At 34.1% G+C, this 14,709-nt stretch overlaps 3 protein-coding genes across 5 annotated transcripts; 1 reads left to right on the top strand and 2 right to left on the bottom strand.

Annotated features, from left to right (window-relative positions):
• LOC130505818 (kinesin-like protein KIN-13A) lies at positions 1 to 4,168 on the top strand. 2 transcript variants are annotated; one of them, XM_057000432.1, is made up of 11 exons: positions 1 to 174; positions 630 to 821; positions 930 to 1,031; positions 1,164 to 1,241; positions 1,464 to 1,545; positions 1,648 to 1,810; positions 2,091 to 2,420; positions 2,593 to 2,811; positions 2,901 to 3,528; positions 3,621 to 3,686; positions 3,768 to 4,168. In XM_057000432.1, exons 1-11 carry the CDS (start codon positions 1 to 3, stop codon positions 3,948 to 3,950), a joined length of 2,217 nt encoding a protein of 738 aa, XP_056856412.1. In that variant the 3' UTR covers positions 3,951 to 4,168. The 2 variants fall into 2 exon arrangements, with proteins under 2 accessions (XP_056856412.1, XP_056856413.1); XM_057000433.1 differs by lacking the exons at positions 1 to 174; positions 630 to 821 and having other exon boundaries at positions 956 to 1,094.
• Positions 4,169 to 6,171: 2,003 nt separating this feature from the next.
• LOC108849167 (ubiquitin-like-specific protease ESD4) lies at positions 6,172 to 9,284 on the bottom strand. 2 transcript variants are annotated; one of them, XM_018622680.2, is made up of 9 exons: positions 8,527 to 9,284; positions 8,352 to 8,431; positions 8,173 to 8,266; positions 7,993 to 8,091; positions 7,615 to 7,704; positions 7,393 to 7,512; positions 6,942 to 7,045; positions 6,599 to 6,671; positions 6,172 to 6,423 (listed from the first exon to the last, which is right to left on the bottom strand). In XM_018622680.2, the coding sequence occupies exons 1-9, from the start codon at positions 9,151 to 9,153 to the stop codon at positions 6,361 to 6,363; spliced, it is 1,350 nt and encodes a 449-aa protein (XP_018478182.1). In that variant the 5' UTR covers positions 9,154 to 9,284; the 3' UTR covers positions 6,172 to 6,360. The 2 variants fall into 2 exon arrangements, with proteins under 2 accessions (XP_018478182.1, XP_018478183.1); XM_018622681.2 differs by having other exon boundaries at positions 8,352 to 8,428.
• Positions 9,285 to 10,576: 1,292 nt separating this feature from the next.
• On the bottom strand, positions 10,577 to 13,893 carry LOC108850167 (11-beta-hydroxysteroid dehydrogenase-like 3). Its single transcript, XM_057000434.1, has 6 exons — positions 13,704 to 13,893; positions 13,147 to 13,339; positions 12,226 to 12,311; positions 11,517 to 11,648; positions 11,086 to 11,214; positions 10,577 to 10,995 (listed from the first exon to the last, which is right to left on the bottom strand). Exons 1-6 carry the CDS (start codon positions 13,884 to 13,886, stop codon positions 10,789 to 10,791), a joined length of 930 nt encoding a protein of 309 aa, XP_056856414.1. The 5' UTR covers positions 13,887 to 13,893; the 3' UTR covers positions 10,577 to 10,788.
• Positions 13,894 to 14,709: the final 816 nt, after the last annotated feature.

Genomic DNA, 14,709 nt, shown 5'->3' with positions numbered 1-14,709 from the left:
ATGAGGAATCTTAATTTGAATGGGGAATCTGCTTCTGAGCCGTATACACCCACTGGTCAATCATCAGCAGCTATGGCCTCTTCGGATGGGTTTTATTCACCTGAGTTTAGAGGTGACTTTGGAGCTGGGTTGCTAGATCTTCACGCAATGGATGACACCGAGCTGCTGTCTGAGGTATGTTTGCAAGGGGAAATTAGATCACTGTAACTTTACTATTTTTTTTCCGGTATGTGATCGCATATGGTAGGATCAGGAAAATATTTAAGCTCTATCCTGGCTACTGTTTTTGTTAACATCCCCTTACAATTTTATTTTGACCCTCACCTGCCGGCTACGTATGATTCTTCCCCTATATAATCATCTTTTAGACATCTAAACTTAATCAACATAATTACTACTTTTGTGGAACTTATCATACAGATATTGAAGTTAATTACATGTGCAAGTAATTCATTAAATTAGAGGAGCTTTTGCTATTAAAAGTAGTTGGGAATGTGGTCTGTTGGAAAGGTTTTCTGTTTGGTGGGATTTTGCTTATCATTTCCTGCCTCTTAATGATATTTAGTTTCATCGTAGTAGTTACCAATTCATTCTTTGTGTAAGAAACTCATACTTTATTCACTTTACAGCATGTGATTTCTGAACCGTTTGAGCCATCACCTTTCATGCCAAGTGTCAATCAAGCTTTTGAAGAAGACTTCAGTGTGCCAGCTAACCAGCAACAGCGCCAAGAACAGGACGCTGAACCTTCGAGCCCATTTCCTAGGGGTGAAAAAGAAAGTAGTGGAAGAGAGAACAGTGTAGCCAAAATTAAAGTAGTGGTATGGCATTTCTTTCGATCTCGTTACCTGATTTTCTACTGCTTAGTTGAAATTCAAGCAATGGTCATCATCATTGGAGAACTATACATATTTACATATTTATTTCAGGTAAGGAAGAGACCCTTGAATAAAAAGGAAACCGCTAAAAAGGAGGACGATATCATCTCTGTATCTAATAATTCTTTGACAGTTCACGAGACCAAGTTGAAGGTTCGTGTGTGGTACATTAAAAGATAACGATGACATCCATGATTCAGTTCAACGAGATGAAAGGTCATTGACCCTCTTCATTTTATATTTCTTTTTCTGATATTGAATGAAACTTAATCTTTGTTGGTGCAGGTGGATTTGACTGCATATATGGAAAAACATGAGTTTTGTTTTGACGCTGTTCTGGGTGAGCATGTTTCAAATGACGAGGTAATTTTAATAGCCTTAAGGAATTGAAATCTACCGTCAATCCTAGTAGGAGTGCATTATTGTACTTCAAGATGCAAGATAGCATAGACTAGTTTTAAAATAAACCAACCTTGTGAACTTTAATTATAGTTAACAATTCTGATCAACCACCTTTTTCTAGTTTGATTTCCATTTTAAGCTGAACTATATTTTCTAAAGTTGGTTTACTATTCCTTTAATCAGGTGTATCGGACCACGATAGAGCCAATTATTCCCACGATTTTTCAGAGAACCAAAGCTACCTGTTTTGCATATGGTCAAACAGGTACATAATTGCACTTTTGCTCATGGGAATTACTTCTTAGGTCAATGTTTAATCGTTAATATTATCTTTATGCTTCTGTAACCTTGATAATGTTTTGTTTAGGTAGCGGTAAGACATTCACAATGAAGCCACTGCCTATACGGGCTGTTCAAGATTTAATGAGGATGTTGAGTCAACCAGTATACCGTGATCAGAGGCTTAAGTTGTGGCTCAGTTATTTCGAGATATATGGTGGAAAGCTCTACGATCTTCTCTCCGAGAGAAAGTTAGTGTTTCTTTTTCTGTTCTCATATCTTTTAAATGTTACACACTCACATTTGGTATGATGAGTTGTTTTTTTTTTTGCTTTCGGAAAAATGCCGCTTGATAAAACGTCAACACCTTGACCTGGCACAATAAAATTTCTTGTCTTCATTTGTATGCCATTGGACATTGTAGTTAATAGATTTATACTCTTTTATCAGTCTCCGTACTCTGAATACTGTTTGCTTGAATTACAAATGCATATGAATAGTTGGCTGACTAATTCAGTTGTTGGTGAGCAGGAAACTTTGTATGCGAGAAGACGGTAGACAACAAGTCTGCATTGTTGGCCTGCAAGAGTTTGAAGTTTCGGATATTCAAATTGTAAAGGATTTTATCGACAAAGGGAGTGCTTCAAGGAGCACAGGATCGACTGGCGCCAATGAGGAATCTTCAAGATCACATGCTATTTTGCAGCTTGTTGTCAAAAAGCATGTGGAGGTAAAAGAAACTCGACGAAACAATAATGATAATAACGAATCACGAGGGAAGGTTGTGGGAAAGATTTCTTTCATTGATCTTGCTGGCAGCGAAAGAGGTGCAGACACCACAGACAATGACCGCCAGACAAGGTAAGGTCATCTTTGTCCTCTGGTAAAAGAGTTTTGAGTATTGACCTCTCCATCTATTTAGAATTCAGGTTTAAAATGATTGTTTGGCCTCATGGATAAAGTAAATCTACCTTCTTCCGTCAGGATGACTACTCGTGATCTAAACTGTTCTTTGGACAATGGTTGTCTTTAGGATTGAAGGTGCAGAAATCAACAAGAGTCTTTTAGCTCTCAAAGAATGTATCCGCGCGCTGGACAATGACCAGCTGCATATTCCATTCCGTGGAAGCAAACTAACTGAAGTGCTACGTGACTCATTTGTTGGAAACTCAAGAACTGTGATGATTTCATGCATCTCTCCAAACGAAGGATCATGCGAACATACCCTAAATACATTAAGATACGCCGATCGGTATGTTTTGATGAGCTAACAATCTTTCTAAAACAACTCACGGTTTCATTTCTTGAACTCATGTCTGTAATTTACTAATTCTACAACAGGGTTAAAAGTCTATCTAAAAGTGGAAATAGCAAGAAGGATCAAACTTTTAACCCGTTGCCGCCAGCTAATAAGGATGTTTCTTTGGCTTCTTCTCAACTAGCTTCAAATGATGCAGAAGATGTCTTTGAGCCCCCGCAGGAATATAATGTACAGGAGACATGGAGGAGGGTAGAGAAAGACAGCAGCTACTCTACTTCGGGTATTGAATTCAAGCAGCCAACGAATTACCCATCTTCATATCAGGCCAGCTTTAAAGAGGAAAGTGGAATACCATCGATATCAATGGACAGAGGAAGATCAGATACGAGCAACTCTTTTGGCGGCTCCACTAGTCAAAGGATTCTTCAGTCATCATCTTCTTATCCTCAAGACGCCTCAGATCAGGAAGAAAAAGTGAGGAAGGTATCACCGACTCGTAGGAAAGTTTCCCGGGAGGAAAAACCAGAAAGACATCAAAACTTGTCGAAAAGAGACTCCATCGGTGCGTCTGATGTCCCTGCCACGATAAACTTCAGGCAGCTCAATAGTAGTACTACCAGTCAGAACTCAAGCGACGCTGCTTCAAGGCAATACGAAACAATAACGGAGCCGCCTTCTGTTGATGAAAACATCAGTGCATTGCTTGAGGTAATAACCCATCTGGTTCCAGGAAATGTAATGAATTTGAAGAAATCTGTACTGCGGTTTAATTATAATTTGTTGTTTTTGATCTCTGGCAGGAGGAAGAGGCCTTAATTACAGCACATAGAAAAGAAATCGAGGATACAATGGAGATTGTTCGTGAGGTACAAAATAAAGCAATTCATCAGCTTCTTATTGTATGATCATCTTTTGTGTGTGTTTTAAGATTGGTTTGGGTTGAGCAGGAAATGAAATTACTAGCGGAGGTGGATCGGCCAGGAAGCATGATTGACAACTATGTTACACAGCTGAGCTTTGTCTTGTCCCGTAAAGCAGCTGGGCTCGTAAGCCTTCAAGCCCGTCTTGCTCGGTTCCAACACCGTCTGAAAGAGCAAGAGATCCTTAGTCGGAAGAGAGTTCCTCGCTAGAGAAATGATTGTTAGTAGGGATGGGCGTTCGGATATCTGTTTGGATTTGGAGCAGATATTTTGGATTTTCGGATATTTCGGTATAGAGTTATAGAATCTGTCCGGGTATTTCTGTACTTCGGATCAGAATCAGATACTTATAGTTCGGATTCGGTTGTTTTGGATCGGGTTTTCAGATATTTAAATTTTAAAAGAAAAAAAATTAAAATTTTCATTTCTCAAGTTTCTTATATTTAAAAATATAACTTTCGCTTAACTGATTTTTATTTTTTAATAGATCTAAGTGTTTGTCTTAGCAACGAGGTCGCTTTTGACTAGTGCACCGATTTTAGTTTACGTATTGGATTTTGTCCTTATGAGAAGTTACATATTAGTATTCTAGTGCTTTCTTCTTTTTCTCTTGTGAGAAATTGGATCTAGTTTCAATTTGAGATTATTTTGGTTTCCATTTGCCTCTTTCGGATATGTGTTTTTACAATAGTGAGAGTGGATCTGAACGATCAATCCATATTATCCATCTGATTTTTATTTTGCATTTCAATTTTGTTCCGTATTTTAGCTGAAGCTAATCTGAACAAATTTGAAAAAGTCAATGAAGAAAAAAACTTATTTAGACGATGAGAATTATTGTGTTTTGCTAAAGGTATTGAAAGTCCGTCTGCTATTGTGGGATCGGGAACACCTAATCTACTATAACTAGAAACAAGACCAGTTTGTCATGGCTAATGTGGATGTGATGTTTGTGCTCGCCGGTTTTCGGTGTGGAAAAACTAATATATTTTATAACTGGTTAAGTAATGTTAAATTTTTACTTTAATCAAGTTTTTAAAACAAAAAACAAGTTTTTCAATATTGTGCATTAGTCTAAAATAATTGTTTTTAAAATAATTATTTATGTAAGACATCTACTTCATTTCTTTTGTGTTTTTGTGAATTGGGAGTGTATTTTTGCGTTTTTTGTGAATTGGGGATTGTATTTTTGTGTTTCTGTATTTTTGCGTTTCTAATTTTTGTATTGCATCCGGTTGTTGATGAAACTGAGTAGATATAACGCCAAACCGAGCTAACATTATGTGATGATGAATAATTGAATGTGATTCATGGAAGTATAGCTATGGAACATGGTTTGTCTTGTAGTTAATATTAACTCTTCAACACAAAGTAAAATTAAACCTTGTCGAGACTTTCAATATTCTTTCTCTTAATTGATGTAGTACCTTGTTGACTGACTTCTCACAAAGAAATAGAGCATACAGAGGGGAAAAAATGGACCAGTTCATTACAAACAACTACGGTTTCATTATATCAGCTTCTTCATCTACAATTTCAACAAAGAGAAAAAAAAAACTAAGAGCTTTATGGCTTGGCTTAGTGTTTGACTCTGCTTCTAAAGCTGAACTAGATTATGATCCGTTTGTTTAAAGGCGTGTATAATTTTTGTTTTATATTTTTTTAGAAATTTAATTTTTATGTTTGTGTGTGTTTAGTTATATTTTATGTTGTTTGTGTATAATATTTTTTAAATGATTACACCTATATTAATAGATCATTATGATGTTTTAATAGAATAGATCACCGGTCCATATTTTAGAAACAAAGAAAGTTTTTGAATAATTTTATGGAAAAATAATAAACTAATATTCTACTACATACTTAAAAGCGCTTAATATTATTTTGAACAATATTGTGGAAATATAATAAATTAATAATCACGTATTTGGTCTATATGGAAATGTAGTTTTAATTATACCTTTAATATCGGTGAGTGAATCACACATTCAGGTGAACCTGATAACATTATAAGTGGCTATATTTAACATGTAAATATAGTTAACATAGATGCTATTTATTCGGCTGAACAATTTTTCCATATCAAATTTTACTTTCAAAATTTCATTGTTATTTGATCAAAAAAAATATTTCCTTGATGATGATAGGAAAAAAGAACCAGTCGGTTAATTTGAACCTCTTGATTTTAATATAAAATGAACGGACAACAACAGGAAAGGCTATACAAAATAATAATTCTTTATACGTAAACGATCGTTGTTTTGGTTATCTACCAAAACGTAAAAAAAAAATGTAATTAGTAGATGTGTAATTAGTAGATACATTGGCCCAAATAATGATTGTTAATCATTACATATGTAATGGGTAGTAATGGGCTTGGAGGAAACACTAAAGTTAAGTCCATCACGAAATTAAATGGCATGCATAAAAATCCAGTGGCATAAGTGGTAAATATTAAGAAAAGTTAATGGTTAATTCTAATTTGTACTTCAGTTTTAATAGATCACAAGATGCTTTCACTGCCTAAAAGGAGTAGAAAATTTTAAAGCTTGAACAAATCAACAAAGGAAAGCAAAACAGCACTCCTAAAATTTGACATGCATAATAGCCCACGCTAACTTCAGTCAGCACATAGTCTCAGAATCTCTTTAGCCGTTCTTAGCCGGAAGTATGGCATATGTTCCTGCACCAAAGTAATACAAGGCGTCAACAGTTTTGTATAAAGTCCTGGAACATGCACATGATATAAAATGCTTAAGATATATATACTAATTCCTTAACCAATCCTAGACAACCAGTTAACTCTTTTAATTACAATTTTCTTGTAGCATTGAGGAATCTGGATTCAGATAGCTTACCTGGCTGAAGTATAGCCCCAGCCCTCTACTGAAGAAGTCGATGTACTTAAGCATAAACATTCCACAGTCATACCTGAAGAACATATACATTGCAAAAGAATTTAAAAAAGAATTCAACAACAGAAAGCTAAGAGCATAAACACATAGGCGGTTTGATAAGTTCCAGCCATTCAGACTGCGTTTTGGTGATTAAACTCCCAGAAGGAGCTAGTATTACAACATGCCTGTCATTTCGACACCAAACCATTAAGATCTTCCCAATGAACAGCTACGCTTGTTGATCCCATAACTAGTTTCTATACAAATAATCATAAACATAGCAAGTTCAATGATAGTTACGTACCCATTTTGTTGTTGGGGAAGGTCTTCAACAAATTCCATGTCCCACGAACTCACATCAATGTCTTTTCCACTTTTTTCCTTAGCTTCATCGGTCAAATATTTCGCCTGAAACATACATATCAGTAGCAGCATCAGCTATAGGGACTGCTTTGGTTTAGAATATTTTCACAGTAGTGTTTGATCTAAGAAAGAAATAATAGCTTCTGGCATCTCCGAAATGACCAGGGACAAATTTTAGAATCAACAAATAATGGTAAAAGATAAAACAACATCCACTATGACAGACGCTCACTTCATTTTTATGAGTGAGATCAATTAAGTTGTATGGGAAGACCAGTAGGATAAAGAATAGTACGTTCAATAGATCCAAAGCATCTGATATCCCTCTAGGGACTCCAATCCGTCAGTAGGAGACTAAATAAAGACAATGAGAGTTGGAAATTAAATTATACCAGAGCATTCAAAATCTTGGAATCAACTCCATTTAGTGAATCGAGATACAAGAACTTGCGATCCCTGTTGTTAATAACTGCTAAGGTCCAATGTACACCCCTGTGGATGGGAACAAATATCTGCAGAAGGGCAAATAATGGTTTAAACATAAATAAGTTGGTCTGCATTTGTAGGATTAACAAAAAGAATCTAAAAGTCTAGGTTTTTTCAAAAAACATTACCATGTCACAGTCAATAAGAGCATATCCCAACTTTCTCTGCGTAGTCCATCTTCTAACAGCTTTATAATTATAACCAGAGTCGCTTACTAGCTGAAAGACAGTAATTAGAGAAAGAACAACATGAGTCAAAGAGGATTCATTAACATATAAAAGGGGCACAGCTTGCGTTGGGGGCTCATGTTAATGTGATAGAGAAGCCCAAGATAAATGAGTACCACAGGGTAGAATGATCTTAGCAAAAATCACTATCTTAAAACATACTGCTTATAGTATTTCTTGAAAAAAAAATAGCAGCTAAACAATCCAACTGATACGAGGGAAAAAAAAAGATCAACACCGTCCTTAAGAATCATGCGAGCACATAAAAAGAAAACAAACCTTTTTGTAGAAAAAGGTATTGAAGAAATGACACTTCAAATACTTTTTGGGCTCTCTGGTTTCTCTTTCTTTGAGTAGTTCGAGATAGACATTGATAACCTACAAAACAGAGGAGGAACACATCAATGTTACTCAAAAGCTCTAAACCATGCAGAACTCTAATGAGGAAACAGTAAGTACCTCATCGTTTAGCCATGCAGATGGTGTAAGACATTGAAGAACTTCACCAGTAATATCAATGTTTGAGTTCGCATGAGTAACCAAGACTTTCCTTCTGAAAAGAGGGACAACATATAGATTTGGTTAGATAACCACACAAACATGCTATAAAAAAAAACCTCTTAACAAGAGCACCATACCTATTTTTACCAGAAAAGGCACGGTAGACTTCATCCTTCTCCTCCTCAGTGAGAGGTATAAACGGTTCATCAGGCACCTTCTTTACATCAAAACACACAACAACAACAGAAATGTTAACAAGAAGAACAAAAAGCAAAGGATCATCTCTTAACTGTGTGGTGAGTAACAGATCACCTTGAGAGGCTTCTCGAGAGGCTTAGGACGAGACAGACGAAGCTGCGACAACTTCTTCTCGTTAAACAAAATCTCAAACCCCAAAGCTTCCAACTTTGGGTTCCTCCTCTCAGCACTCTCCAAAAGCTTCTTATAGGCTGCGAGGCTGGAAGCTGCATCTGTAGAAGCCTTCTCTTGACTAACTAAAGACATCGAATCAAGCATTGAACTCGAAGGAGGAGGAGGAGGAGGAGGAGGAGGCTCAACAACATCCTTCTCCTCCTCCTCCTCCTCAAGATCACAATCAACAACAACTTCCAGCTCTTCATCCCCCAAATCAATAACCTCTTTCTCTTTCGTAAAGAACCTCAACGCATCGAAAGCTCTCTTCTTGTAGTGATCGATCGGTCTGGGCTTGGGCGGACCGTATCTGAGACTGGCTCTGCTGGGGGCGTGAATCTCTCGTCTGAGAGGAGCTTTCGCGTCGGGATACCTCGAGATCCTCGACGAAGAAGATGGCTTGTTGGAATCTGGAGAGGTGATTCCGAAGGAGAATCTGCGTTTCTTGTTCGAAGATTGGGATGGGGATTGTTGGTTGAAGTTCATGGAATCTTCCGTGCGCTTGCGATTGATGGCGACGGCACCCATTAGAGGGAAGAAGGGGTCAACCACTAAACCCTAGAAGAGATTGGGGGGGAGAGGAGAAGCATAGAAGGGTGAATGAAATTAGGGTTCTGACAGAAAATGAGGGAGGGAATGGTTTCTACTCTTTCCTTTCTCTTTTTTTTCTTTTCCTTTACTAGACAGTCATTTTTACTGCTAGTTACTGAAACCCATAAAACTATTTTTGGATGGAAAATTTATTAAGAAATTATTATTGTTCAGTTTTTGCTATTTTTTTTTTGTTTTGTATTTTTTAAAAACATGAATCTTGGATATCTGTTTCGAAATCAGATTGTAAGAAAGAGTTTCTAATTGATTGTCTTTTTATTACCACCCATATCTTACAAGATTTATGGAGTCTTTTGGTATCTTCCAACTTCCAAGACTGATTTATACTTTCGTTAAAATTTAACATTATATATTTTGTGCTATAAAGGGGGTGATTGGCAAGAGCTCTGGATGCTCTGGACAGCCATTTTTATTTCTAAAGCTATTTTGTAAAGCAATCATGCTTTAGCTTTATAAAATGAATCTAGAGCAGAAAAATTAGAAAAGGAAATATATTGACTCTGGAAATCCATTTTTCTACAGCTTTTATTTAGTGCTTTCATTGTCTTTGGAAATATTTCTACAACACAACAAATTAAAGCCACAGCCAAAATACTCACAGCACAAATTCTAAAGCATAAAATCTACAGCCATAGCACTAACCAATCACCCCCAAAAGATAAATAAATAAGATTAGTTTGTTTGTATTTGTTAAAGTGATCACTATGTTAGCTAAGTTAATTATGTATTTTGTCCTCTTTTTCGTTGCTTTATGCCTCCAAAATTATTCACTGTTGATAATTATGCTAGAAGTAAACACTAGACAGATAATTGCCAATAGGATATGAAGGTTGTCGAAGAATAGATATAATGTGTGAAGAAGATATAACCCACAACCAGAGCTACCGTTGTTAATTTGGATCATTTTGACATCCACAACAAAAGAGCTTCAGACTTATTCAAAAACTTGACTGAAATATGTGACTGAAACAGTAGTGTGTGGACGGACTACGGTCATGGTGTGACGATTTTATGTTCTATCGTTCCGTTATGATGTGGAGTACGTACCAACACAAGATGTCTCATAGATGATACCTTGTTTATTGAAATACTCGGCTAAGGAGATAAGTTTGGAGTGTCATTATCGCTTGGAATTGTTTTGCCTTTTGATATGGAATGTTCAACTAAGCAACAAAGTTCTGTTAATGTGTTGATGATGTGTGTAGTTTAGAAGGTAAGAGATAGTTTCACATTGTTCTAGAATATTCATCCATACTATGATCCTCAAATAAAGGTGATTCGATTCAATCTCCATATATCGCAATGAACTAACTCAAAGTATGATTGTTACTATTCAATGCAAAAGAATCTCTTGTTTGTTTGACACGAATACAAACAATGTTTTCAAAACAAAACTACCACTATTTAAATTAGATAAATGTAAAATCTCCAAGTTTATGAAAATGACTGTCCCAAACGATAATGCGAAACTCCAATGATGATGAGTCCAAGATTTGCATTGAGGTTGCAACTTCTATGCCCCAAAAGAACTATGTATTTTGTACCTTTTTCTCATTCAAGTTTGAAATAAGGTTTGATAAAATGGAGGAAAGAATAGTTGAAGATGGAGTCGACTACTTCAGGACACACTGACTTCACCAAAAAGAACCACTTGATCCAACTTGGTGTTTCTATGTATTCTTCTCCTCGACAAACACCTTGGAAAATTGCTTTTGCGCATCTATTAACTGACTCCGATATTATAAAATCTGAACCGTGCTATTATAAAGAAAAGAAACACAAACACAAAACACACAATTAACTTATTTTATATAAAATTTAGAACTATTAATTTATAAAAGTACTTACTCTTTTTATTATCTCAGGAGTTGTCATATCCGTGGAGATTAGTCCAGGAAAAACAATCGTTATTTTTATATCCGGATTGAGTTCAATTCTCAGTGCCTCATAAAATCGTAACAAAGCTGCTTTGCTTGCCTACAACAACAATCAATCAAGTAACATCAGCATTATCAAACTATTAATTAACTCAACATATATTAATATTATTGAAGTATGTAACTGATAAGTCATTAACGTGTGGATGGAGGTCTAATGTGAATTTGAATGGTGAAAATTCTTTTTTGTAAACTAACATATTAGATGTCGTAATCTAAAAGAAAAGCAAAACCTTTTTATATATATTTTTGAGCAAACCAAACCTTTTTATATATGTTACAATAAAACAGAAGAAATAAGTAAGAACATTTTTCATATATGTTAAGAAGAAGAAATCTTACAGAATAGATGGTTGCCACTGGGATAGCTATCTTTGCTGCAGCAGAAGTAATCACAACTATTTTTCCTTTACTTTTTCGTAGATGGGGAATTGCATAATAAGTGATGTATGTTGAGCCCCAGAAGTTGGTATCCTTTAACATATACACAATTTAAGTGAAATAATGTTTATATATGTGGATTAAGTGAATATATATGTGCACGTAAAAACAGAATATTCCACATAATTTATATATTTTAAGAAAATAGTCGTATGAATATATGATAAATATACATGTAATTTTAGCACAAAGGCCTTCTACATTGAAATTCATAGGATATGCATGAATGATCGATTCACATATGAAGTTTAAACCATCTAAGTCCTTATTTTGTTATGATATGTTCACTTGTGAAGTTCAAACCATCCAAGTCCTTATTTTCGGTATGAGATAATATTTTCCTCATATCACCATCCACATTCAAAGCCGGTTACCAGGAAATGGTTTTAACAAAGTTCAAAAATGGTTATATCTGTTTTTCCACATATGTATACATTTACTTTTGGAAGTGGTTAAATTTCATGTCTATAATGATGAACAAAAATAAATTCAGGCATAGCATTTCTCCGTTTATTTAGTAAAAGTTTCCCTTATATCACTTAATAAATTATAACTTAGATTCTACAGTATATGACAACAATATGAATGTGGCTGCCCATTAATAACTCACCATTATAGGATGGGCGTCTTGAATCTGGGAGAAATTCTCAAACAAAACAGTTTGAGGTACACCAGCATTATTAATTAAATGGTCCACTGTCAATATATGACAACTTGATTAGAATAATCTCAACATAAATTAAGTCTTCAATAAGGAACGTAAACATTATAAAACCTCTATATATTATTAAAAACATTAACTGGGTCGAAACCTTATATCAAATTTGGATAATAACTAATTTATTAAATACTAAAACTTATAAAAGCATACTATATTGATAGCTTTTTTTACATATTTTTTGTTAAATTTATTTTATAGTACGTGCAAATTGCAGCGTTTGGATTTTTACCAGGCAAACAAAAAACATTTTGATATAATGATAATATTTTCTCTATAATATTATCATTAACTAGATATTTCAAAATGATAATTTAAGTAAGTGCCTTTCTTTATGAATATTATTTTATTTGGTTTAAGAGGCTTTGAACACCTTCATTAGCAGTTTTCCACTTGAATTTCTCACACATAAGCAAAACAAAGAACTAATACTTTATTAGGTAAGTAACTCAAATAACTGAGAACTCTACCAAAAGTAGATATTTCAACTTTTAAAAACTACTCACCTAATAAGATATAAATTTTTCGATCAAAATAAGATATTACTATTTGATGAGAGAGTTACATATTTATAAACTTGTGAGAACCCTTCTAACTGTATTTTCTTCTTTTTAAGGAAACATATATAAATCTTCTAAAGATAATTAATATCTTCTTCTGCTGTCCAAAAAACAAAAATCTTCTTAAGATAACTAATTAATAATAACTCTTCGATAACACATTCATGTTCTAACTCCCATCAGATTTGTCATTAAATTATATATCTAAAGAACATAAACAGTTTGTTATGTCTGTCTGTATTTGAGTACTCACCTTTTCCAAAATGATTTATAGTCTCATTGATGAACTTCATACAATCATTAATCTTAGTAACATCACCAGGTATGGTGATAACGTCCCGTGAACCTAACCGTCGTGATGTCTCTGCTACTAGATGTAAACGATCCTCTCGTCGAGCAACCAAAGCAAGATATGCTCCTTTCTTCGCGTACTCGTATGCAACATGCTTTTTATTTCAGCGAAGAAAAAAAACATATCAACCAAACATGTCGATTCAGAAGTGACCAAAAGAAGAAAAAAAATATTATGTACAAATTCTAAAGTCAAAACCTTGTATACATATAAATGTGAAGAAATTTGTTAAGTAGCCTTACCGTAGTAATTATATTTTAATAACTATCATTTTTTTGTTTTGAGCAAATACATATATAATTTAAAAAAAAAATCATATATTTTATCATTTTGCAAATATATCTATAAGAAAATTAGAGAAATAAATCATCATTTTCATAATTACAAAATTAAACTTTTGGATAATAAAAATGCCTCTCAAGGGAGATAGAGATAATATTGATAAATCCAAACCTAACCTCTCCGACGCCGGAGGAAGCTCCAGTGATGAGAACTACTTTTCCAGCGACATTTTCAACGCAAAGATGCTTACGAACACAATTTAGAAGTTTAATAAAAAGATAGATTGGGTAGAAGAGGAAAAGGAAAATGATGGTAAGAGGAGGCAGAAGAATATCGAGAATGATGTGAATCATATCCATGATTATTTGCAAGTGAACACCTTCCGACTTGACCTCTGCCTGTATTTAATAACAAAATGTTGATTGATTTCTATGGCTTTCTCGCGGAACTCGCCCACTTGCAGTTGCCCAATACTACAAAACAAAATACTATGTCAGTGAAACATGTGGGAACTACTGGAATCTTAAACATTTTTCGTCAAGGTTAAACAAAAATATTTGAAGATCACGATCTATACGAACAACAATCATAATATTTTTTCTCAAAAAAAAAAAACAATCATAATATTTTTAAATACTAATTATACATCGCTGCATGCATGGACTAATTAGTTAATCCATGAAACAAAAGTATATATTACTAAGTAACATGGGACACGTTGCATCACCACGGATCGATTTCTACTTACTTAAGAAAATTGGACCATGATCATATAAATCAAATGATGATAGTTGTATTCATGTTATATTATTGTTGGAAAAGGATTTTCCGTGATTAATATATATGTATCTATACTATTAAAACTGAAGTACAAAATTGAAATGTTTGGAAACAAAGATAGTAAATTAAATGAAGATTGTTTGGAAACATGGATAGTAGATTAAATACTTTCTGTTATTTGTACATTTAGTTTTACATTTATAATAAATTAATTACTTCTTTTTGTATTTCTTTCTTATTTTCAGATTTTACCACTTCATTTAAAATCAAATATTAAAATTAATTAACTATAATGATAAAGAAATATAAATCAATTAATTTATTAATATATATGTTTTAGGATCTGCAAAAGGAATATATTCAGTTTTGCTTAATATATTTGAAATCATAATTTTTAAGAAA

Source organism: Raphanus sativus, unplaced genomic scaffold (genome assembly GCF_000801105.2).
Source record: "Raphanus sativus cultivar WK10039 unplaced genomic scaffold, ASM80110v3 Scaffold2606, whole genome shotgun sequence".
Lineage (NCBI taxonomy): Eukaryota > Viridiplantae > Streptophyta > Magnoliopsida > Brassicales > Brassicaceae > Raphanus > Raphanus sativus.
The sequence above is the reverse complement of the archived record's forward strand: the minus strand, read 5'-3'. Positions and strand labels throughout refer to the sequence as shown.